Below are 26,715 nucleotides of genomic sequence, written 5' to 3'. Positions count from 1 at the left end.
CCTGCACTAAGTAAACACAGCTATAGAATAGTTGAGCACTGGCTATGCAGACGCTTCAAGTTGTAGGAGTCAGCAAAGGCCAACAGCACGAAATCTGACACGCTCCAATACGTTGCAGGCTGTGGACAAGGCCAATTATGTTTTCCGTCGCTTTAGTTCTACCCCTTATGCAGCTTCTGAATCCGAAATCCTTTTCTAAGAGAGTGTACAGGGGTGGCGGTTGGAAGTTCAGAAACTGAACTTCAAGTCAGGAATTGCCTAGCTGTGCTGTGTTGAGCAAGTCATTTAGTTTCCCAGAGTCTCTTGTTTTCTCAGCTGTAAAAGAGAGAGCTGGAACAACGTACTTCGAAGTTTAGGTGATGGTGGCTGGTATTTGATGCAAAGTGACAGAATACCTGATAGACAATAACTTGAAAAAATCTCGTCGTTACTTGGATTAAACAGATCCCAGAGCACGCTGCAGGAGGATTTAGTAGCTTTACAGCTCTAAAAGGAAAGATTTCTTCCCTCTCAGCTGCGGCTACTTAACTCCCACTTGAGTCCCGCCCCCAGCCACCTCCTGTTGTCATGGAAACCCGAGACGCCGCAGCTGGTTGATTCCCTTCCCAGCGGTACCCGGGCGTGGCACGTGATGACGCACGCGCGTTTTCGGCGGCTGAGGCGCCGCGGTGGCTGCAGGGACTGAACTCCAAGCCGCCCGATCAGGAAGTGCGGGCGGAGCTGGGGGCCGAGTCCCCGCCTCAGCCGCCTCAGCCGCCGCCGCCAGTGCAGAGACCCCGACCTGACGGGGCGGCGCTGGGCGGGCGGGCGTGCGGGGGCGCCGACGACCAGCAGGAAGCGGCGGCCGCGTGGGCGACGGGTCGCGGCGGAGGCTCTGGGAGGCGGCGGCGGGACGTGTGGGGCGGCCCTCCTGGCTCAGGTAGGGGTTGCGGCCGCCGGCTGAGGGGCGCGGAGCCCCGGCCTGTTGTTCCTCGGGGCCGCCCCCTCCCGAGATCGAGCGGGCCTCCCACCCCGCGGGAGGCTGGGGCTGCGGTTCCCTGGGCGAAGCGCTTAAACCTGGCAACAGCTTCTCGGGAGCATTGTTTTTTTAGGCCGAGGGTTCACTGAACAAAGTTTTGGGTTGCAAAGAGGGGAAATTCGAATCGGAGAGCTGGTCGTGCCTCCTCTTAGCCCCCAAGCGTGCATTAGCAGCAGCCGCGCGAACCGTGTGTGTGGAGTTTGGGGAACCCCGGTGCCCAGCCAACTATAAAGGCTGTGATTTAGATGCTCCACGGACCGGTTTTTTTTTTTCTTTTTTTTCCCCCGGCTTCCTTTTGGAGATCTAGTTTGGAATGATTCCTAAACTTGAGTTATAATAGTTGTTTTTTGCAAAGTCTAAAGACATCTTCCAAACCAAGTCGCTGCGGTAACCTTTCTTCGTCCACCTCCACATTTCTGTCGTTCGAGAGGTGAAGCAAGTCTCTATTCTCAGCTTGCCGGCTATTCATAGCAGCGTTGGCACCTGCGAGGCTCTGGGGGCTGGAGAGAAGCGAGAGGAAGGAGTAGAAAGGTTGAAAGAAGTCAAGTGGTAAAGTGGAAAGACTATGGGCTTTGGAGCCGGAAGATCTTCGTTTAATTTCTGGCTTCTAAATGGGGGAACACGTGAACTCATTGAATGGTGGCGGTGGTGTAGGTTTTTTTTTCTAAATGTAAAACCGCAGGGTGATGTGTCCTGTTACTACACAGGTCAGTACATGTAAAACTCTACAGATACCGAGTAGTCTTCTGAGAAAAAGGAGGAAAAGTTAGGCGGAGCGTGTGACGGTGCAAGACATTAAACCTTCTGTTCTGCATGCCATTGAACTTTAGCCATAACCACCCATAGATCGCCTTTGTTTTGAAGGCCTTTACCAGCATTTCAGGTCTGGAGTAAGGAGCACCTGATTTAGGAGTCAGGATATTCGTGTCCTGGCTCAGGTACTTTCAGCTGTGTGACCTTAACTATGCGTCTACACTTCACATTTCACGTATTAAAATAGGAATAACACGAAGTACCTGTTATCTCATAGAGCTGTGAGTATCAAATGCTGTAAACATCAGGTCTTTGTAAATTGCAAGGCTTTTACTTAAATCTGTATTAAAATCTTGATTATAAAAGCCTGGGTTAATTATCTGGCTTTACAAGGTGAAAAAAACAGATAGCAGATGTTTCCTGTTTTAGGCTTGTTGCCCCCGGCCTTATCGCTTGGGAATTCTCCTTTCTTGTTCTCACACTTTTCCTCCCCAAGACTGTCTCCTACCTTTCTCACCCCAGTATAGTCATTAGGTTGTTTCTTTTCAGATACAACTCAAAATAATAGTACTGAAATAACATTTTTATAGCTTTACTTTTTTTAAAATTAATTTGTTGGCTGTGTTGGGTCTTCATTGGTGCACACAGGCTTTCTCTAGTTGTGGTGAGTGGGGGCTACTCTTCATTGTGGTGCCCGGACTCCTCATTGTGATGGCTTCTCTTGTTGCAGAGCACAGGCTCTAGGCGTGTGGGCTTCAGTAGTTGCGGCCCTTGGGCTCCATAGTTGCGGCACCTGGGCTCCATTGTTGTGGCTCACGGGCTCTAGCGCACAGGCTCGATAGTTGTGGCACACGGGTTTAGTTGCTGCACAACATGTGGGATCTAACTGAAGCAGGGCTCAAACCCTTGTCCCTGTATCGGCAGGCGGATTCTTAACCACTGCGCCACCTAGGAAGTCCCTGGCTTTACTATTTAAAAAAATCGTTTTCACAAACCTCTTCTCCGTTTATTCTCACAGTTGGGCTATACGTAGACAGCATTGATAGTATCCTTATTTTACTTACGATAGAGTTGAATTTAGACAGGCCTAGTGGATTGCCCAGGTCATGCTGCTGTTAGGGTTTAGAACTGAGGGAAGAAGGCAGTTCTTAGATTCAAAGTCCGGTGTCAGTGATTCTTCTTTCCTTCCTTAACTGAAGTTTTCTCTGTGTCTTATCAATGCTTTTATATATGTATATATTTTAAATTTTATTGAAGTATAGTTCATCTACAATGTTGTGTTTAATTTCTGCTCTACAGCAGTCACTCAGTTATACATTTATATTCTTTTTCATATTCTTTTCCATTATGGTTTGTCACAGGATGTTGAATACAGTTCCCTATGCTATACAGCAGCACCTTGTCGTTTATCCAGCCTATATGTAATAGTTTACCTATGCTAATCCCAAACTCCCAGTCCTTCCCCTCCTCTCCCTCTTTGGCAACCACAAGTCTGTTCTCTATATTTGTGAGTCTGTTTTTGTTTCATAGATGTGTTTGTGTCATATTTTAGATTCCACATATAAGTGATATCACATGGTATTTGTGTTTTTCTTTCGGCCTTACTTCGCTTAGTATGATAACCTCTAGGACCATCCATATTGCTGCAAGTGGCATTATTTCATTCTTTTTAATGGCTGAGTAATATTCAATGTGTATATTTTTAACTTTTAGCGCACTGTCACGTTTTATTTATTGCTTTTTAAGTGAGGTGCTCAGTGCTTTCATTTTCTCAAATGTAAGCTTCTTGAAGACAAGGATTTATCTTCTAGAACATTTCAAAGGTTGAAGTACAGTGCCTCACAAACAGAAGGCACTTAATAAAGGCATGTAAAACCATTAACAATGAGGCTAGAGCAATTTAAACATGTTCTTTTCATTATTCACTTAACAAATATTTATTGACCTACCCCATGCTTGAAGGCTTTCAAAGTATAAGATAGAGTCTCTTTCCTCTGGGACTTTGCTTCCCAACTTATGAACACTAGTCTTAATAGTGTAGAAAACATTTACATAGTCTGCTTGTATACTTCTGAGACTCTCCACCTGGTTCTAGGGAGAGTTCAGACAAGAGAGGAATATTTTTAAATACTTGTTGAACGACCTGTGGCTTCCCTGGTTGTACTGAAGTTGCTTAGAATTGTAGAGTTTTAAAACTGGGAAAAAACCCAAAGGTCTGGTCCCACCTCCCTCCAAATCAGGAGTTTTCTGTAGATATTTCTAACAAATATTAATACATCATCTTCATTACTTATGGTAATCCACCAGTTTTAAAATATACCTTTGGTTTATAAGCAATTCTGATGGTTCTCTTTCTTTTGCAGTGAGCCTAAATCTGTCTCCTAATTTCTGCCCAGTAGTCCTGATGTTATTTCTAAAGCAGCATTGTCCAGTAGGAATACAGTGTGAGCTGCAAGTGTGAGCCACACATGTAGTTTAAAATTTTATAGTAATGATAATTAAAAAATAAAGGGGGAGGAGGGGGAATTACGAGGGTGAGTCAGAAATTATCCGCACTCTTACTGTAAAACTTAACTTTTAGAAAAGACAAATACATCATTTTTCAACATAATCTCCTTGCTTTTCAATACACTTTGTCCATCTGTCAACAAGCTTTCGTATTCCCTCATTAAAAAATGTTTTAGGCTGAGCTGCGAGCCACGAGTGCACTGCTGTCTTCACTTCATCAGAAGTGAATCGTCATCCTCGCAGGGCTGCTTTCAGGGAAGCAAACAGGTGAAAATCCGATGGAACAAGATGAGGACTATAGGGAGGTTGTTTTAACACCTCAAAACTAAGTTTTTGCAGAGTGTCAACAGTGTGGGCAGCAGTATGTGGATGTGCACACCCTCAGACCACAAAAAATGAATCACTGCATACTGCTCTTATGTGCAGATCACAAGTGGGGCATCCATTTTTGCTCGCCCCACAGTTACAGATGAACTGATGTAACATGTTCACACCTGCACAGCAGTGACTGGGGAGACAGTAGCCTTGAACAGAAAGTGCTGATAAGACATTGCGGCCAACTTTATAACTGGAGTTTGGATAATTTTTGACTCACCCTCGTAATTTTAATATCTTACTTAATCCAGTATATCCAAACTATTACCACATTAATGTAATCAGTCTAAAATATTTCAATAATTTAAACAGTTCTTTTTGCTGTACTGAGTCTTTTAAATGCTGTGTGTATTTTATACTTAGAGTACATCTTGACTCTAGCCCCATTTCAGGTGCTCAATTGGCACTTCGGCCAGTGGCTATTACATTGGACAGTGTAGTTCTAGAGCTTTAGAATATAATCCTATTTTTCTTTGCTAGTGCCTAGCACAGTGCTTGGCACATAACAGGCACTAGTTAAAGATTTTTTTCAGTGAATGAGTAAGTGAATAAAAGTGCTAGAGAACTAGTAATAAAAGGTAATTTTGTTTGGCAAGTAACTCTTGTTTAGACCTTGGATTTAGCACATAGATTTGAATAATGGAATCTGTATGAAAGAAACATTTTTATCTTTGCAGCATTATGGATCCAAGCCTCTTGAGAGAACGAGAGCTGTTCAAAAAACGAGCTCTTTCCACTCCTGTAGTAGAAAAACGCTCTGTATCATCTGAGCCATCGTCATCATCAAAGAAGAAGAAAGCAAAGCTAGAACATGGAGGGTCATCAGGCTCTAAACAGAATTCCGGTTAGTACAATTGACTGTTTAAGACTGTTTAGTTTTTATTTTTCTGGAACCCATTTACTCATGGCAAGTTCATTTTTCAGTTCAGCGTTCGTATTGATTGTTAGGTACTTTGTTAAGTGTAAGGGATGGGATGATGAGAGTTTTTTGCTCTTACAATGTTAATAGTTGTTGTGTAGTCAAAATTCAGGTTATCATCTTTAGAAAAACAAAACCAAAAAAACCTTCATTGAGGTTTAATTTACGTACCGTACAGTTCACTTGTTTTTAGTGTATAATTTGAAGATTTTTAGTAAGTTTATAGCGTTGTGCAATTATTACTACAGTTGAATCTTAGAACATTTCCATCACCCTCAAAAGATTCCTTGTGCCCATCGGTAGTCACTCCTTGTTCACACCTGAGCCCCTAATAATTAAGAATCTACTTCTGTCTCTATGTATTTGCCTTTTCTGGACTTTTCATATAAATGGAATTATACAGTATGTGTTCTTTAGTATGTGGCTTCTTTTACCTGGCATCTGTTGAGATGATAATGTTGTTCTTGTTCTTTGTTAATATGGTATATTACATTAATTGATTTTCAGATGTTAAACCAACCTTGCATTCTTGGAATAAATCCTACTTGGTCATGATGTGTAATCCTTTGTTGTGGGATTCAGTTTGCTGACATTTGGTCCAGGATTCATCCATGTTGTAGCATGTATCAGTATTTCATGCTGTTTTATTGCCTAGGAGTATTCCATTGTATGGTATACACCACAGTTTATCTGTTCACCAGTTAATGGACAGTTGGATTATTTGCCCTTTTTGGCTATTATGAATAGTGCTGCTGGGAACATTCATGTACAGGTCTTTGTGTGGACGTGTCTTTTTTTTCCTCTTGAATAGGATTCCACCTAAGAGTGGAATTTCTGGGTCACATGGTAAATTTATGTGTAACTGTTTAAGAAACTATCAAATTGTCTGTTCCATTTTACATTTTCACCATCGGTGCATGTGGGTTCCATTTTTTTTCTCAATCCTGCCAACACTTGTTATTCCTTGTAATTTTGATTGTAGTCATTCTAGTGGGTGTGAAGTGGTAGCATTGTGGTTTTAATATGCAGTACCCTAATGACTAATTATGTTGAACATTGTTTCGTGTGTTATTGATCATTCATGTGTCTTTTGGTGAAATGTCTATTCAAAATTTTTTTGCCCATTTGAAAAAATTGGGTTGTCTTCTTATTGATTTGTAAGAGTTCTTTATGTATTCTGGATACAATTTCTTGATCCAATATCACATGTGTTCTTAGTGTCATATTGAAAAAATCTTTGCCTAATCCAAGGTCATAAATATTTCCTCCTGTGTTCTCTTCTAAGAGTTTTATGGTTTGAGCTCTTACATTTAGGTCTGTGATATGTTGAGTTGATTTTTTTTTAATCTGTGGTTTAATGTAAGAGTCTAAATTCATCTTTTTGTGTGTGGTTATTCAGTTGTCCCTGCGCCATTTCTTGAAAAAACTTTCTTTCCCCCATTGACTTGCATTGGCATCATTGTTGAATATCAATTGACTGCAAATGAAAGAGGTTTTTTCTGGAATCTCAGTTGGGTTCCATTGACTCATATGTCTATCCTTATGCCAGTACCATACTCTCTTTTTTTAAAAATTAATTAATTAACTCATTGGCTGTGTTGGGTCTTTGTTGCTGTGCGTGGGCTTTCTCTAGTTGTGGCAAGCGGGGGCTACTCTTTATTGTGGCGTGAGGCTTCTCAGTGCGGTGGCTTCTCTTGTTGCGGAGCATGGGCTCTAGGCGCTCAGGCTTCAGTAGTTGTGGGCTCAGTAGTTGTGGTGCACGGGCTTAGTTGCTCTGTGGCATGTGGGACCTTCCCTGGACCAAGGCTCGAACCCATGTCCCCTGCGTTGACAGGCGGATTCTTAACCACTGCCACCAGGGAAGTCCAAAGTACCATACTCTTGATTGCTATAGCATTCTAGTGATATTTTGAAATTGGGATATGTAAGTCCTTAAATTTTGGGTTTTTTTCAAAATTGTTTTGGTTTTTCCTGGATCCTTCAATTTTAGGATCAGCTTGTTAGGTCTCATCTGTAAAAGAGCAGCTGTGATTTTTTTTTTAAGCTCTTTATTGGAATATAATTGCTTTACACTCTTGTACCAGCTTTTGAGTAGCTGTGATTTTGATGGGAATTGCATTGAGAATTGCTGTCCTAACAATATTAAGTCTTTCAGTCAATTAACATGGCTATCTTTCCATTTATTTAGGTTTCTAATTTCTTTCAACAATGTTTTGTAGTTTTTAATGTATAAGTCTTGTTTTAAGTTCTAAATATTCTTTATGATAGTGTGAAAGAAATTTTCTTAATTTGATATTTGGATTGTTAATTGCTAGTGTATAGACATAGTAAATTTTTTACACTGTCTTGAGCTCTGCAACCTTGCTGAACTCATTATTTCTAATTTTTTGTGTGGATTTTTTAGGATTATCTATATGTAAGATTATGTCATCTGTGAATAAGAACAGTTTTACTTCAGCTTTCTGATATGAACGCCTCATTTCTTTTTCTTGACTGTTAGTATTGGCTAGTAATAGAAATAGTGAATATCTTTGCCTTGTTCCTGTCTTAGGGGGAAAGCATTCAGTCCTTAACTATTGTGCATGATGTTAGCTGCAGGGTTTTTGTAAGTGCCCTTTATCAGAAGTTCCCCTATATTTCTAGTTTGTTGAGAGCTATCAATATAAATGGGTAGTGGATGTTGTTAAATGCTTTCTCTGTATCTATTAAAATAATCATGTTTTTTCTTGTTCTTTATTAATATGGTATATTACATTAATTTGTTTTCAGGTGTTAAACCAACCTTGTGTTCTTGGAATAAATCCTACTTGATCATGGTGTATAATCCTTTTTATCTGTTGTGGGGTTCACTTTGCTGATATTTTGTACAGGATTTTTGTATCTCTATTCGTGAGGAATATGGTCTGTAATTTTCTTTTCTTGTGCCTATTGGGGTATTTCTATTTCTGGCCTCAAATGATTTGTGAAGTATTCTCTTTTGTTTCTGGAAAGGTCTGTGAAGGTTTGATATAAATTTCTCCTTAAATATTTGATAGAATTCACTAGGGAAGCCATTTGGGCCTGAGCTTTCCTTTGTGGGATGTCCTTGGTAGAAATTTCTTCTTATAGAGCTATTCAGAGGTTACATTTCTTCTTGAGTTAATTTTGGTACTTTGTGTCTTTTTTTAGGAGTTTGTCCCTTTCGTCATCTACATTGTCCAAAGTTTTTCAGAATACTCCCTTGCAATCCTTTTGATTTCTATAAGGTCAGTAGTGATATTGCTCCTTTCTTTCATTTCTGATTTTAGGAATTGTTTGTTTATTTTTTGTTTTGTTTTTGTTTTGGTTAGCCTGGCCTAGAGGGTTGTCAATTTTGTTGATCTATTAAAAAAAAAAAAAACTCTTGGTTTCGTTGATTTTTCTGGTTTTAAAAAATTTCATTTATTTCCACTTCAGCATTTATTTCCTTCCTTCTGCTTAATTTGGGTTTAGTTTCCTCTTAGGTCATTATCTTTTAGACAACTAGGTCAGTGCAACTTAATTCACAACGGAAATTATTTTACCTACTTCAGAGTGTAGCACTGTAATCTTTATTGATGTCATCTAGTTAGATGTTCTTCAAGCTGTTTTACTAACTGATGTTAAAGCAGAGCCAATCTTTTTATCAAAGCAGGTTTATCATTCTTATTAGCACATACATTAGGTTCATCTCTCATTCCAATGAAATTTACATTAATTCATAATAAACAAAATTTTAGAAATTGTTTTAAACATTAGCAAAGACCTGCTCTTAGACTTAGTCTCTTTGATCTGCTTAAGAATATCTTTGCTCCAAAATCTCAGTGGCTTAAAACAACAAAGCTTTGTTTCTCTTTCATATCATGTTTATCTTGTGTTGGCAGGGGTCTTAGCTCATTGTAGTTACTCAAGGACCCAAGCTGATAGAGTACCTGATATTTCAAATGTTGTTAGTTTTGTTTCAATGCCTGAGGGAAAGAGAACTCTGGAAGGTCTTGCCTGGCAGTTGAATGCTCTGGACTGGAGGTGACACACATCATTTCCTCTCACAGCTCATTGGCCAGAGCTAGTCACAAGGCTGTACCAGTTCCACGTGCTCAGAAAGAGGGGAGCCGGAAACACTGGGTGTAAACACTAAAGAGTACCATACCACCCTAGCTCGGAACGCTGTCATTGGATTGACCGGTCAGCTGCTTGCCAGGTCTCCGGGTTATGCTTCTCTAACCGGCCATTCTCTGTACAACAGTCAGTGATTTTTCTAATTATGAACGTGACGATGTCATTCTCTGCTTAAGGCTGATCATTGCTTTTCAGACGAAGTCCACCTTTTCCTGCGGCCTGCATGCTGTGCTTGATCTTGTCCCACTTATCTTTTGTGCCTCTATGTCCCTGTTCTCCTTGTACTCTGTCCTGGTGGTACTGGATTGTAGCTCCTCTAATGTGCTTCACTCTCTTGCCTCTTGGCCTTTGCTCATATTATTTCCTCTTCCTGGAACATTCTTTTTTACCTCCTTCCCTCTTTCCTTTGGTTAACTCCAATTCCTCTTTTAGGTTTCAGCTTAAAAGTCATTCCCACTTTCCAGTTTGTGTTCATTGCTTAGCCTTAGAATTCCCACAGCTCTCCCTGTTTCTGACAAGGCTATTTTGTGCTACTGTAATTGCATGGTTACTTGTTTGCCATTGTAAGCTAACCCCTCACACATAGACTCACTCAATACATATTTGTTGAATGGCTAAATAAATTATGGGGTAAGGTAGGGAAAAGATAGTGTACATTATCAAAACATCTAGTTATTAAAGGACCTGTATGTTTCCCATCTATGGCAAGGACCGCAAAGTTTTCCATTTTTGAAAATGTGGTTTTAACAAGTGCTCAGGATAGCTCCTGGTTACCAGAATATTTTGTATACCTGAGTTCCACAAGTCCTTTAAAAGTTGGCTGCGTTATTTGTGTTTGTTTCCAATGTTAGAAGAAAAACATAAAAAATGTGTGGAAAAGCAATTTCAGATTGTCATGTAGGGCTCTCTAAATTTAAAATGACAGATTTACTTTTCACTTCACATATCAAGTATTTTCTATTTTGTCGTAATTTTCAGTTGCTCCTTCCTTTCTTTCTTTCTCCCTCTCCCTCACCCTCTCCCTGCACTGGGTTTTCATTGCTGTGCACGGGCTTTCTCCAGTTGTGGCGAGTGGGGCTTCTCATTGTGGTGCCTTCTCTTGTTGCAGAGCACGGGCTCTAGGCTCGTGGGCTTCAGTCGTTGCAGAACATGGGCTCAGTAGTTGTGGTGCATGGGCTTAGTTGCTCTGCCGTGTGTGGGATCTTCCTGGCCCAGGGATTCGATCTGTGTCCCCTGCATTGGTGGGCAGATTGTCAGCCCCTGCACCACCAGAGAAGTCCTCAGTAGCTTTTTAATAATGTTGATGTGACACATTTAGTTAAGGGCTGTTATTTCCAATTATTTTGTTATTTTGAGTAATGCTGTTGTAAACATCTTTGTAACTTGAGTTTTTTCTTTTGAACTAATTTCTCAGAATAAGTTTCCAGGAGTGGCATTTCTGGTCTAAGGGCAGTTATAGTGTAGTGGTTAAAAGCATACTTTGGTTTGCTTATGGATGGTAGCAAAATAGGGTTAGGGTTATAAAATATAGTACTGTACAACCTTTGGCATTCTAAGAAATAAAATTGCCATTTTTTTTTATTCAATTTTTTAAAGTTTTATTTTTTTCTATTTTATTATAATCCCCATCTTCATTTGGATGAAAATCCTGACAGGCTATGCATTTTTGCTCCCTATTTTTTTTTATTTATTATTTTTTAAATTTATTTTTTATTAAATTTTGTTGGAGTATGGTTCCTTTACAATGTTGTGTTAGCTTCCGCTGCACAACAGAATGAATCAGCCATGCACATACAGATATGCCCTCCCTTTTGGACTTCCCTCCCATTTAGGTTACCACAGTGCATTAGGTAGAGTTCCCTGTGTTATACAGTATGTTCCCATCAGTTGTCTATACATAGTATCAATAATGTATATGTGTCAGTTCCAGTCTCCTAATTCCTCCCACCCCACCCCTTTCCCCCTTGGTATCCATACATTTATTCTCTATATTTGTGTGTCTGTTTCTGCTTTGCAAATAAGATCATCTATACCATTTTCCTAGATTCCACATATATGTGTTATTGTACGATATTTGCTTTTCTCTTTCTGAGTTACTTCACTCTGTATGGCACTCTCTAGGTCCATCCACGTCTACAAATGACCGAATTTCATTCCTTTTTATGGCTGAGTAATATTCCATTGTATATATGTACCACATCTTTATCCATTCCTCTGATGATGGACATTTAGGTTGCTTCTGTCCTAGCTATTGTAAATAACACTGCTGTGAACATTGGGGTGCATGTGTTTTTTTTGAATTATGGTTTTGTCTGGGTATATGCCCAGTAGTGGGATTGTTGGGTCATACAGTAGTTCTAATTTTAGTTTTTTAAGGAATCTCCATACTATTTTCCATAGTGGCTGTATTGATTTACATTCCCATCAACAGTGTGTGAGGGATCCCTTTTCTCCACACCCTCTCTAGCATTTATTATTTGTAGATTTTTTCATGATGGCCATTCTGACCTCACTGTAGTTTGATTTGCATTTCTCTAATAATTAGAGATGTTGAGCATCTTTTCATGTGTTTATTGGCCATCTATAGGTAAAATTGCCATATTTCTTAAACGGTGTTAAGTGCTCCTAGCTTTTGACTTTTTTAGCAGTTTTGGTTTTTTCTTGTTGGCCATGCTGTTGGCTTTCAGGATCTTAGTTCCCCTACCAAGGATTGAACCCAGGCCCTGGCAGTGAAAGCACAGAGTCATAACCCCTGAACTGCCAAGGAATTACCTAGCAGTCTTTTTGCATTGGGTATCTTAGTCCTTGGGGGTGTGAATGTGAGAGGCATAATGAAAGAACAAGCTCAAGAAATGCAATTTAGGGGGTATGCTAGTAGGGTTTAGTTTGAAAATAGCTCATCTTAGACCATGTATTATTAAACAGTCAGTTTTATGAAAAGTTTATGCAGGTGTCTTTGTGACCTTGCTGAGTATTTTGTGTCTTTTTTTCACATTAATCCTACATAAAATTTAAGTCTTTAAAAATGTATAGGGATTTCTTAGGTGGCGCAGTGGTTGAGAATCCACCTGCCAATGCAGGGGACATGGGTTTGAGCCCTGCTCCAGGAAGATTCCACATGCTGTGGAGCAACTAAGCCCGTGCGCCACAGCTATTGAACCTGTGCTCTGGAGCCCCTGAGCCACAACTGTTGAGCCCATGTGCCACAACTACTGAAGCTCACGCGCCTAGAGTCCATGCTCCGCAACAAGAGAAGCCACCACAATGAGAAGCTTGTGCACCACAATGAAGAGTAGCCCCTGTTCACCACAACTAGAGAAAGCTGCGTGCAGCAGTGAAGACCCAATGCAGACAATAAATAAATAAATTTTAAAAAAATGTGTAAGTTGTCTTCAATAAACTAGAAAATATTGCTTCTTAATAAGTAGGACTTAGGTATAGTGGAAGTATTTTACTTTGGATTTAGGTAAGTATTTTAAGTAGCATTTTAATTACCAAAACATGTGGAGGATAGTACTCTTTTTTTTTTTTTTTTTTTTAGTGCACATGGTTTGTTTAGGTATAAGTTATTTTGGGATCATTAGCCTTTCTTTTGATTTCCAGTTTACCTTTTAATGCTTAGTATTGAATTCTAGGACTCTTTTATCCAGTTTTCATAGTGTTATTTTAAATAGATTGGTAAATTATTCATATTTGTGAAAGTTTTATTGTATATTTAATGAAATGGGTACACACACAAAAGGTGCATGTTTAACTTGTTTTTCCCTTCTAGAGGAAAGCTTTTAATTATTCATTGTCAGTTTTGTAATAACAGTTGGCCTCAGAAATTCTTCTTTTTTTCTCAGGAGTTGAAGGCTGTTTTGTTCATCTTATGCAGAATGCTAGACCACTTCAGTTTCACGTCTTCTGATGTTGTCCATCATACTTCTTAGAGGGTTCGGTTCATTTTTCAAGTCTTTCACAGTTTTGTTTTTTACACAGCAGCAGCAGTCAAGCACTTCATAAAGGAAAGCCAGCACCACAAGAGATACCACTGTAAATATAAATAAAAGCAGGATAACAAAGCAGGCAGTGTTCCAGTTATCATGGAAAGGGTAAATTTTTTGAACTTGAAAACCAAGGTACTGATAAACAGATGTAGTGGTTTCATTCCAGAGACTGGAGCTCAGGGAGGCCATTCTTTAGAGATTCCACCTCTTATATCACTGGTTTGAATCTATAGAAAGGTAGAAAATGAATATATGTAACCAATTGTAAGTTTGTAACCAAATTCAAATATAAGTTTCTAAGATTTGTTAGTAAATTTATATAGGCTACATGAGTCTTCCTTATTTTCTGTCAGTTAATGCCTGAATGGTGTTCTTGAATTTTTTTTTCTATATCTATGCAATGTACTCTGTAAACCATATTTTTTAATGTATATCATTTGTTAGACAAATGTTTATGTTCAAGATTCATATACAGAAATTAACTGCTAATGGAGGCAGAAAAAAAGGCAGCTGAATTGGTTTAAAATTTGATTAAAGCAGTGGTCAGAGAGCTGTTATCTACAAAAAAAAATCTTAGTTTTTTAAAGTTGTGTTCCTGAAACTGTCCCCACGAAAGTTTTTCCCGTTACCCTTGTGGATCCTTCTCACCTTCTTGGTTCAGTGTATTTCAGTCTCCTATTTCCACTTCTTTAAACTTCCAGGATAGGTGATCTGAATTACGAAATAATGGCAGAGAGAAAAAGAGAGAAAGAAAAGCCAAATAATGACAGTTTCCAGAATAAAGATAATACAATTTTAGATTAAAGTTGCCTATGAGGAGACCTTAATTTTAGGATTAATTGGTTAAATATATGGTAGTCTTAAGTGTTTCATAATACCTAAATGACCTATGGACAGGAATATTTAAAAAAACAGGCAAATTCAGCATCCCAGAGTTATATATTATTAAATTATTATTCCATTTCCAAAATTAGCCAGGGAATTAAACTTTCACTATTCTGGCATTAAGCTTTGCTCTTGATGACCTGATACTTGTTGGGCCTTAAATGGGACCATAAGGATTGAAGATTTGATAGTATTAAAAATAATAAATGACTTTTTATTAATCTTTCAAAAATCTTTTTAAACTTTTTGAAAAATGTATGTAATACATATATACTAAGAAACTTTTTGAAATGAGAGGGAAAAAACCCATAGTTCCACTTCTCCAATTCAGTGATTGTTGTCAGTTTCTGTGCTTTCTTTTATGAAAGAAATGAATTATTTTTTTTTTGGTTTTTTTTTTTTTGCTACTTTTATTCTTGTAAACAAATGTTTGATTACCTACTGTGTAGCAAATAACTTTTCTGCCTGCTGGAGATAACTTGTGTGTATGTTACATTTATAGAAAATTTCAAGGTAGTACAGTAGTTTAAGAGCATAATGGGGCTTCCCTGGTGGCACAGAGATTAAGAACCTGCCTGCCAATGCAGGAGACATGGGTTCAAGCCCTGGTCTGGGAAGAGTCCACATGCCATGGAGCAATTAAGCACGTGCGCCACCACTGCCTGAGCCTGTGAGGCACAACTACTGAAGCTTACGTGCCTGGAGCCTGTGTTCCACAGCAGAAGCCACTGCAATGAGAAGCCCGTGCACCACAACGAAGAGTAGCTCCCGTGTGCCACAACTAGAGAAAGCCTGTGCGCAGCAACGAAGACCCAACGCAGCCAGAAATTAATTAATTAATTAAAAAAAAAAGTATAGTGAACACCCATGTGCTTATAACACAGCTTCATTTATCAACTCCTGGCCAATCTATGTCTCTACCCACTTCCACCGCATGGATTGTTTTAAGGCAAATCCCAGACATCATGCCACTTCATCTGGAAATATTTCAGTATATATCTCTTAAAAGAAGAGGATTCTGTTTTTAAGTATAACTATTTTCACACCAAAAAAGATTAAAAACTGACTTAAAACCCCCCCAAACATAACATAATTCCTTAGATTTTCTTTATGAATATAATTTTAAAACTTTGGGGTTTATAAACTAACATTTTCTAAGGTTTTTTTTTTTTCCTTAAATCTGATTTGCATGGCAAATCATCTCACCTCTTTGGATGAAGTTGGTCCCTTTTCCTTCATGTGTGTGTGTGTGTTTTTTTTTAAATTTATTTTATTTATTTTTGGCTGTATTAGGTCTTCGTTGCTACACGAGGGCTTTCTTTAGTTGTGATGAGTGGGGGCTACTCTGATGCAGTGCGGTGGCTTATCTTATTGCAGAGCACGGGCTCTAGGTTTGTGGGCTTCAGTAGTTGTGGCACATGGGCTCAATAGTTGTGGCTCTTGTGCTCTAGAGTGCAGGCTCAGTAGTTGTGGTGCACGGGCTTAGTTGCTTGGCGGCATGTGGGATCTTCCCAGGCCAGGGATCAAACCCCTGTCCCCTGAGTTGGCAGGCAGATTCTTAACCACTGTGCCACCAGGGAAGCCTCTTCCTTCGTGTGTTTTGAAGGTTAAATTGATGATCTGAGGCCAAACGTAAAGGCTTACATTCATTTTTTCTTGTTGGACTTAAGAATCCATTTATGGTGCTTGGTGACCCTTCATTTTGAAATGAGGGACAAGAGACTAATGGACAGTAATTGAATCAATTACTTCTGTTCTCGGACGTACAAAAATGCATCGTCTGGAACACAGGTATTTGAGTAACTTCCGATTGCATTATAGTATTTCAGACTATGTCAGGAAACCCAGCGTTTCAAAGTTACTTTTATCTTTGAAATTTTTCTCTTTTAAGCGCACTCTTGTAGAAAGCAGGGCTGCTGTGTTGCACAGCTCCAGGGAGCACCAGTCATGTTGTGTTGTGGAGTGGGTGCCATTCAAGTAGAATACAGTGTAAGTTGGGGTTGTGCAATGAGGAGGTCGTGATGGGTGACCCCTCCACCTCTGCATTGTTGCTGTCACTGATCTTAACCACCTTTTACACAGTCACGTAACCTATAGGAACTAACCCAAATGGAGACAAAAGTTAAGTCCTTTTTGACCCAGCCTTGCTAGTGGAGTAGTGTCGTGTATGCATGTGTACAGACACACAAATGCCTGAAAAATGTTCAGTTTTGGAACTCCTTTAGGATTTTTAGCACTGCTAAAATGCATATATTCAGGGGAGGGGTAACATGCATTGTTATAGTTATTTTTACTTTAGTGTTGAATGAGTTTCAGGTTCTTTTTGAAAAGCAGAGCTAATAGAGAAGAGGGAGAGGAAGAAGATAAGGACCTTGGTGAAGTAGGGAATCATGTGACTTATGTGGGTAGGTAAAGAACAGGAAGAAAAAAAAAAAGAATAGGAAGAATTGCTTGAGGGTCTGTCTAATAATTTTACCTTGGCTAACCTAGCCCTCTCCAGCACTGGTGAAAGTATTCCTTTGACTCTGTTAAGGCCTTTCAGGTTGATTCCTTGTTAAAATTTGGGAATTTCTTTTGAAGATTTCTGTTCTAAATCTGGCGTTAGAACTGACTGCAGGGGGATTAATGGTAGGGCAGGTAGGAGAGAGTAGAGTAAGGTAATTTCCACATTGTACCTCTCAAATTAATCTGCCCTATTAATGTTAAACTATTTTATGATTGACTTAAAAATATTATTATAGCAAGTTTAAATAAAAATTAAAAGCATCAGCTATAATCTTATTTCTAACATCAAACTTAATTTTTTCTTTTATTCTAGAAATCGGCTCTATAAATCTATAACTCATACTTGGTTGAAATTATACCGAATTTATTACTTTGTGTTTTAATTTATTATTAGTAGGCCTTTTAAATTTTGTGGTGACTTTTTAAGACTGAGGAGAAATTGTAAAGTTACTATTATAAAATTGTAAAGTTACTATTATAAAATGAAATTTTAGAATGATTAGTTGGCTTAAGGAACTTTATATTCTGTTTACTTTTGAGGTAGAAGTGAACTGCTTAAAAGTTTTTCAGGTCCCCTTGCTCCTAAAAAAATAGGGAGGGAGGGAGAGAGATGGGAAGGGAAAGATAAGGGGAAGGGAGAAGGGGGTCAGGCAGACAGATACACAACTAAATTCACTTATTTGAAGTTAACTTGTACCCATCAACGAACTATTCTTCTGGCTAAATGAATATGGTATACTCACACAGTCGAATGTTGTGCATGAATGAGGTGACTGTAGTGACATGGAAAGATTTTTAGGATATGTTGTTAAGTGAATGAAGTGCAGGACAGTGTATAGAAGAAAAGGGGAAATAATACACATTTTTAGTTGCTTGTATCTGCACAAAAGTCTTGGGAATATACAGAAATTAATAACAATGATTACTTGGGTTGGTTGGAGAGTGGAGTCTGGAGACAGGGACGTGTGTGAGACTTGTCAAGATGTATCTTGTTATATTCCTTTGGTTTTTGAACCATTTGTATTATTTATTCAAACTCAAAAGTATTCCTTGCCTTTGGCTTTTAATAATCTATTCTGTTTGGATTACTTCTAAAAAATTAGGATTAGTAAATTGGGACATTGGTTAGACTGTGTACTTTATCCACACACAAATATGATTATAGTAATTATGCTTGCAATAGTGCCTAGCAGTATAGCTAGCAGTATGTGCTTGCAGTAGTGCCTAGCAGTAAAGCTAGCAGTATATGCCACTTCCAAGGGTACTTGTTGAGTCTTGCTAGGAGTGTCTAAGCAGTTTTCAGAAAGAGTATATACACGTCAGGTTTATGTCGTGAATGATGACAGTTTGCCATTTGTGTGTTGATAACTGATGAGCAGCTCAAAACATTCACTCTTTAGTTAGCTTCTGGGCATATCTGGAAAAAGTAAACCCTGTAATATAGATTCATTTTCCACCTTAAATTTAACGTGGTTTATTCTTTCAGAGTACAGTAGATTCTGATAATTTCATGCGTTAAGTTTAGGGTAAAATCTAAATCTTACTTTGATGAATTAGACATAATTAGATATGTAGAAAGATATCTGCCATTAGGATTTTCTTGTATTTTGAGACTCTTTTTGAAATTAAAATGCAAATTTATGTGAAGCAAATGCTGTAAACATGCCTTACAAAAAGTAAGAGAAAACAGTAAAAATTAGGAACAGTCTGTTGTATGTATATATAAAATTATGTATATATAATTTTTAGTTTATTATTTTTTAAAATATATTCTCTTCACCTATTTTTCCTCCCATCTTAAAAGGCCCTAGTGAAATATTTATGGGATAGGACTTAGAACGTTCTGGAACCTTGAATTGCCAGGTCAGAATAAAATTATGCTTTTGCTCTATTTGTGGAAAAAGCTCTTGAATTGAATTCTCTAGTGCATTTAATCATATCACTTTGAAATATGATCAATTAATCTTAATAGCCTTTATATATAGAACAATGCATCCAACGCTGAAACTCTCTGGGTTAAGCTGCACTTCTAGTTAGTTTGGCGAAACAGCAATGAGCCTCCATCTGTACTAACTATAGATGTATTGCCAGTAAAATGTAGGCTGGTTATAGTGTTTAAAAAATGTGGGTGGTAGAAGTTTTTGTCTACAATTTACCTGAAATTTGCATTATGAGTTAACTGTTTTATAAAGTTATTTTTATTTGATCTGAGACATTTTTTGATCTCCCATACTTTGTAGCAAGCAGGAATGTTTTCTAGGCAGTTAACCACATTGTACTGAACCTGGAGAGATCTCATATCTTCTTACAGCAACCTTTGGGCTTTGTAAGGGATACTTTGCTCATGCTAGCAGAACACTGGTTAAGAAATAGAAGGAATAAAAATTATGAAAAAAAATCTTTAAAATTTAAAATAAATTTACCAGCAAAGAAAAGAACGGAGGTTGGATCTTTAGGTCAGTATATATAGGTTATATCCTGGACTCTAGCATTTACTAAATAATTATTTTCATGCTTTAATATTGTGGAATTAGAAATTTGGTCAGCAGTTGAATACTAATTTTTAGTAGACATGAAGGATTGCTCTGAGCTATGAAAGTAATCTTATTACCTTATTACCCTTCTTCCTCCTGTAACCAGTCCTTTTTAGGGCATATTTTTATTTTAAAATGTAGTTTATCAAAACGACTTAATATGTATTTATTTTGAAGATCTGTTTAAGAATAACTTTAACGTTATATTGAAATACTGTGATAAATATATATTTTTTGTGGGATATAAAAAATGAAACACTGTTTAAGGAGGTTTTATTTAATTATAGCATGACTTGTATGTTACAGTAACATAGACTTTAAAATTTGACTGTAGGGAATTACTTTAAAATGTAGGAAAGTCTAAAGCTCTCTAAATGATCTCCTTGGTTACAGTATAATACAGCCTACGTAATTGTACCTTTATGGCCTTTTTATTTTTATATAAAAATCACAATATGATAATTTATTAGCATTCTCTGCATCTAAACTCAGTCAAAAATTTTTTAATTTTCGCATATTCCTTAAAATACAAGAAACTTTCTTATAAATAACTGCTTTAAATTTGCACATATAATCAGAAAGCTTTAGTCCCAGATTTGCTCTTCGTCTAAATTTTTCTTTAAGAAAAAATCCTTTGTTGAGACAGACCAAACTGCTGAAATGAAATAGCTCAGAGAAAATGAAATTTGCAAGTAACCTCTTAACATCAGATGCATATGGCTTACTCTAAGGTCTGGACATAGATTAGGTTCATACAAAACGTCATGAATTTTTTGTTAAGGCACAGATGGTAAGGGTGCTTATCAGATAGAAAAGGCTGTCTTCATATTTTCGTAATAAAATCCTACCAAACAATTGAATACATTTTTTTGAGTCTTTAGTAGGAACAAAGCTTTCTGCTTGGTTTTTATGGTAAAATATTTATATTGTGTCATAAGGACATGCATTATTAAATGAAAAGATCGTATAAACCTACCTCTTGTCTGAAAGGCTGCGGTTGAAGCGATGGTATCCGTCTGTTTGTAATGCAGTCTAGTGCACAGCCAAGATGGAGCTGTGCTTCTATTGGTTGAACCACAGTGCAGCTGACAGTTTCCTCTATGTTCATTTGCATTAAGTCCTGCCACCCTAGGAGTAAATCATTCATAAAGTTGAATAGAGCTCTCTGGGTTCTCAATTGTCACCCCTTCTTTTGGCCTTATTTTTTTTGCTTTAAGCTAAATTTCTGCATAAGAATTTGTGAGTTAGTAACAAATGGATGATTCCTTAGTGTTTAGCTGTAGAATTTCAGATCCTTCCGTGATTATTTCAGAGCCTTCCGTGATTATTTCAGAGCTAGGGCTAGAAGATAATGCCGAGAGAGGCAGTAACCTGGGAAACGAACAGTCCAGTTTTACCAGTGTGGTATTTCCTCCATGAAGTGTGCATAAAATCTCATAAATGATGTTTTCTATTCTTTCAATACTTGTCATTTATATAAATCTTGCTCTCTGGAAGTGATTATTTCCATGTGGTGGTTTGATTTAGATGAAATTCTGAAGAAGAAAAGAAATAATGTTTTTATCTTTATTAATTGGGAGAAGGGTAAGTTTTGGTAGGTACACCACCTATGTTAAAAAAAAAAAATGGCAATCTGTGAAAGTTAAATTGCAAAAGAATCCTCAGTTGGATGTTTAGAGATAGAATGTTTTTATTAGGGTATATTAGAGTTGTGGCCTAAGTGTAACAGTCAGGGTTTTTATTTATGGGAGTGGCTATTAGAACAGCAGCAGACTGCGTAAATGCTTGCTGTGCGGACTTATTTTTTAAAATTATGGGTAAATCAGCACATTTGTTTCTGGGGCCGATAAAGGGGTATGTGGAAATATTCTTACTACGTTCATTCATTCAGTCAACTAGTATTTAATGTTGACTGTGCCGGGCATTGAGTGAAGCGCTGGAGACCTTATGGTGAACAGCTGTATGCACCCGGTGAGTGACCATTTGCATGGTGCTTAGCCTTAGCATATTGTCCTTCACTGATACTCGTGGTCTTCCCAGTTAGTAGTGTAGGATAAGCGTAGTATTATTTTACTAAAGTCAAACAAGAATTCCCTAAATATGCATTTATGAATTTCTGTACTCTGACAAAATATCCAGTTTGAGATGGAATAACCTGTGTGAAATGCTAGTTAATGATTCTTACACAAGGCACATCAGAGTTTACAACTGGATTTGAATTTTTACTCTGCCGCTTATTACTCTGAGTTTTCTTAGGTTTAAAATGAGACAGTAAAACCTCCTAAATAGGATTTTTTGGGAGGGATCAAATGGGAAAATCATTTAGCATGGCTCTTGGCAATAGTAGGTGTTCAGTAAAGGTTAGTTACTATTATTGTTAAGAGTTTCCTGAAACCTTGTGAAAATGAACCACGTAGGAAGTATTCCATAATGTGAAAGCACCTGTAAGGCATTCTTAATATTGTTATTTTTGAAAACATAGTAACGAAGGCTTTAATGTGTCAGTTATTTTATTATTAAAATTGTAAAAAAGTTATTTTTAAAGGAAAGTTGCTTATGAGGGCTCATTTTGGTCTCAAAAAATCATGTTCAATAAAGCCTTTTCACTGACTAATCTCAAAGGAATATTATGTTGTCTTCTAGAAGCTTTTCCTTTGGATCTCTGACAGTTGTTACATTTGACTTGTGGTTGTTCTAATGCATTCTTTTGTTTAAATTATTATTACCAAACTGGTGCCAGAAATTGACTCTCCCCCCTTTTATTTAACCTCTTCCTTTGTGGATCAGCCACATGGGAACTTTATAATATCTGATCTGATGCCTTGCTAATAGAATGTGTACTTCTGAGATTTCTTCCTAGTATTTACAATGACTTTTTTTTTTTTTTTTTTTTTAACTCTTCCTGCCTATGACTAATAGAATGCATTTGTGATGCAGTGGTAGCATTAGGATTTCTGCCTGTAAATATGCAACAGAATGGTATATGTTCTGAACCAAATGATCTTCTGTGTAGATTGCTCCTTGTTTCATGCTGTCATCCTTTTTAAGTATCCATGTTTATGCAGTGGCAGTACTTATATTTTTTTATTCCTAATATATCTTTTTTTTTTAAGTTAATTTATTGACAGCATTGGGTCTTCATTTCTGCTCGCGGGCTTTCTCTACTTGTGGTGAGGTGAGCGAGGGGGGGCTACTCTTCATTACGGTTCTCTGGCTCCTCATTGGGGTGGCTTCTTTTGTTGTGGAGCATGTGGGATCTTCCTGGAGCAGGAATTGAACCCGTGTTCCCTGCATTAGCAGGCAGATTCTTAACTACTGCGCAATAGTTATGGTCTCATACTTTTTATTAATTTCCATTGATCAGTACCCATTTTTTTTTTAAGTTGGTAAGCAGAAATGGATGTAATTGGTGATAAATTGAACTTTTTATCCCCTGTAAGTAATCCACTCACTTCTCATGATTTTAAAAAAGGTGTTAGAAAAGCACTGTGGATCAGATTGAGATTTGTGTTGTCCTCTTATTTAAAAAACTTTGCTTTTAATTATGGCAGAAATCTAATCAGACTTAAGGAAAGGGTGAGATAAATGTGCTTATAAAAGAAGTGTGTTTTAATGCTTTTGAATTATTTATACTTTGTTTCCATCCTTGGTTAGAAAATGGATAGTTACTATGTGTGTCACCAAAATTTTGTAAGGTAGAATTTACTAGATAGGAAAACTCAAAACCAGTATTTTACCAGAGTTAAAATCATCTTACTAGCTTAAAAATTAATAATCACATTTAATATGAAAATGTTATAATTGTTTTTTGAACCTCATTTTCAGACCATAGCAATGGATCATTTAACTTGAAAGCTCTGTCAGGAAGCTCTGGATATAAGTTTGGCGTTCTTGCTAAGATTGTGAATTACATGAAGGTAAGTACTTAACTAACAAAAATTCTGTTGACTTTTGACAGAAGGGGATTGGAATTTTCAGAAGTAAATTTGTATATACATGTCAAAATTTATCAGTTTTTATGTTTCAATATGTGTGGTTTATTGTATGTCTATTATACCTCAGAACTGTCAAAAATATTTAATGCCTCAAACCTTTTACATTATATCAAGTTAGCATTGCAGTGAGTCATTGAAGTATATTTGATTTACATTACATTACATTAATTCAAGTACACAATTTAAGCCCACCATTTCACTTAATAAAATTATGCTCAGGCGGTAGATACAGTCACCTCTTAATTAGTCAATCCACTTTGGCAAAACCAATGAGAAAATGTGAATGATTTGCAGGATATTATTACTTCCATTGAGGTGAGAAGTAAAAAGCTACGTAATTCAGGCAGATGTGGTGGTGGCTTTTCTACATCTTGGAGGAGAAAAATTGAGAATTGCTGAGGGTCTTAGAAAAACTTTAACTTACAAAAGAATTAGAATTTAATGTTTCATGGGAGGTTTAGTATTTTTTGAAGTAAATTTTGAAGTTTTGATGATATGACATCTTGGCTTTACTAAAGACTCTGAACCCTAACTTAATTTATTAAAGGAAAATTTCATTTATAGCTAACATGAATAAGTGATTTCAAATTTACCCCCTTTGTCTGCCAAACCCTTATTCCCATTTAGTAAAAGTCAAAGAAAGTACTGTATTTGTTCTTATTTCAAATTTCAGCTATCTGTTCCTTAGTATATAAATCAGATTTTATGTGAAGGCTTTTCTTTTGTAATTTAAGAGACCTGGTATCTGTCTGGCTATATCTGAAATCTGTGCTTTGTATTTGATTTCTGGTAGAAATCTGTTATTTGATAATGGGATATTATAAACTAATGTACTCTGATACTTAAGTGTTTACCTTTATTCCACCCATCCATTCCCCCACATGGTAAACAATAATAAAACCTACTATCTGCTATTATGGTATGAATGGTATGAATACCCAGATGAAATGTATGCCCTCAAGGCTGTATTTTGAGGGAGACTGACATTTAAATGTCATATTTATTACAAGATATTGAATATAGTTCCCTGTGCTGTACAGTCCTTGTTTATCTGTTTTATGTATAGTAGTGTGTAGCTGTTGATCCCAAACTCCTCACCCCACTCACCACCCCGTTTTTCCCCTTTGGTAACCATAAATTTGTTTTCTATGTCTGTAAGTCTGTTTGTGTTTTAACAACAGTCTAAATGGTGACCCATTTCTGGCACATTGTAATATTTCAATAAAATACAGCACTCTTAAATTTATCTTAGGGAATCTAAATGCCATTTTTTAAAAAACATAAAATTCAGCAGTTGTAAATTTTAGTTATTTACCCTTTCAACTCGTATGTCAGTTCTGTTACTCCCACTGAATTTTATCCTAATTTATGTATTTTAGTGTTTGGAAATCTTCTGTTGATCTTCTGTCAAAGTCCTTTGTAACAATAATGTGTATATAAATTGAAATTAGGAATGTTTTCCCTCTGACCATAAAGCTCTAAATATTAAAAATATTTTCCAGTTTGAGCTATCATTATAATTATTATTACCACATAGTTGATTAGAATAACATAAATGTACAAAATTTTTATTTAAGTGAAATAAATGGAGCTGTCTTCTCTATTTCTTCAGTGGTTGTGTCTGGAGATAATATTGATAGAATGAAACAGGATTTGGCACCAATTTTTTGTCTTATTTTGAGATTTTGTAGGTTTAAGTGCTGAGAAATAAATGTTCACATAAATAAGTTCATTCTAATAGAAATTTTGTGGTAGCAGAACCTTCCCAGTTGTATGCCAAAAATCACATGGTGATTTATCATCAAACATTTATCAGTTGACAGTTCTATTAGGTCCTCCTTCAGTTTTGTTGAAAGCAAAAGAATGGGAATCACCAGCTTGCCAGAGGATTTGTTACCTGGTCCTTAACCATCCACTTAGTTTCTAGGAAGTATATCAAAAAGGTTTTACCAAGATTCAGTAAATGTCTAATTATATCAGTTTCCTCTTCTTCCCCACATAGGTACTTTCCTTAATCTGATAATATTCAGAAGCACTTGAGAAAATTCAGCGCACCTTTGCCAGTGCAATTTTTTTGATGAAATACTTTTATGTGTATAAATATATTTTTGCCAAAACTGTCAGATTGAAGGTTTAGCATACTCAAGTTGTGGAAATTGTTTTCTGGTTAAAAAAGCTAGTCTCCATTGTTGGACCAACCAGATGTATCAAACTTATTTTTTTTATCATAAAATATCTTTTACTATTAAGTTCAAATAAACAGGTTAATATATATTTTAAGTAATGTAAAAGTCACTGAGAAATATAGTATGGAATGAATACTTCAAGATACTACTAAGATAGTTGAGATTAAAATTATGGATCAAAAACAATGAATTTGTCCCTTTTTATAATAATTAAAAAAATAAATATGCGGTTTGCCATCTTGTAACATTGCATCATTATAAATTAAATAATCAAATGTTTATGAAGCAAGGGTGTGTTATTTGTGTGCTTGTATCTTCCAATCTCTGATATTCAGCTTTGAGGTATAAAATAAAAGGAAATGATTCAGAAATAACTAAATTTTATTTTGGGGTGATTAATGAAGGAGAAGGATTCCTTTTGCTAAAAATGAGTTGGTTATACAGCTAACCATGACTTATTTTTTTAGTAGGAGGTAGAAATATTAAATATTTAAAAGATATAATGAGAAATGACTAATTAGAATAAAATTTTCATGGTATGATTTGATAGAGAAGGTTTTAATACCACATTGAGTAATGCACACTCAATCTAAAACAGTTCATATGTGGTTTTTGTCTGTGGGTTTTATGTAGCGTAATTTGAACATTTTGGTAGTCTGAGAAAATATTTGTTATTTTTAAAGAATTAGCCTCCTTTATTGGTATTGCTTCAGTTCTTTAAATGTGCTTTTTTTGTCAAGCTAATAAATATTCAAGGAATGGATTTTGAGAATTGCTGAAGAGAATTACTTGTATACAAAATGCTTGAAAAAATCTATTTTTATAATTAGATATTTCTTACCAGTGTTCCCTTTACTTGGAAAGTCTCCTCTAAGCCAGCAGTCCCCAACCTTTTTGGAACCCGGGATCGGTTTCATGGAAGACAGTTTTTT

At 36.8% G+C, this 26,715-nt stretch overlaps 2 protein-coding genes across 5 annotated transcripts in view; one reads left to right on the top strand and one right to left on the bottom strand.

The window, feature by feature from the left end:
- Positions 1-595: 595 nt before the first annotated feature.
- The window catches only part of GTF2E2 (general transcription factor IIE subunit 2), a 70,363-nt gene continuing 44,243 nt past the window's right edge, over positions 596-26,715 (top strand). For 2 of the 4 annotated variants that reach the window (XR_009047798.1, XM_057697828.1), the window contains exons 1-3: positions 682-919; positions 5,332-5,498; positions 23,428-23,519. Coding sequence is in view for 3 of the 4 variants with exons in the window: in XM_057697828.1 (XP_057553811.1) it covers positions 5,336-5,498; positions 23,428-23,519 (255 nt within the window). In the remaining variant the exon portion in view is untranslated. Of the gene's footprint in view, positions 920-4,455; positions 4,547-5,331; positions 5,499-23,427; positions 23,520-26,715 lie in introns of all 4 variants that reach the window. The other 2 variants (XM_057697826.1, XM_057697825.1) reach the window with 2 other exon arrangements.
- Positions 13,510-14,391, bottom strand: SMIM18 (small integral membrane protein 18). The gene is made up of 2 exons (XM_057697831.1): positions 14,327-14,391; positions 13,510-13,905 (listed from the first exon to the last, which is right to left on the bottom strand). The coding sequence occupies exon 2, from the start codon at positions 13,865-13,867 to the stop codon at positions 13,571-13,573; it is 297 nt and encodes a 98-aa protein (XP_057553814.1). The 5' UTR covers positions 13,868-13,905; positions 14,327-14,391; the 3' UTR covers positions 13,510-13,570.

This window comes from Hippopotamus amphibius, chromosome 10 (assembly GCF_030028045.1).
Source record: "Hippopotamus amphibius kiboko isolate mHipAmp2 chromosome 10, mHipAmp2.hap2, whole genome shotgun sequence".
NCBI lineage: Eukaryota > Metazoa > Chordata > Mammalia > Artiodactyla > Hippopotamidae > Hippopotamus > Hippopotamus amphibius.
This window is presented reverse-complemented; position numbering and strand designations above follow the sequence as displayed.

What these genes read in the sequence shown, in the direction of transcription:
- SMIM18 (XM_057697831.1), bottom strand. Translation starts at nt 13,867, where the DNA reads ATGGCCTCCCTGAGCTCCAGTCTCTGGAATGAAACCACTACATCTGTT.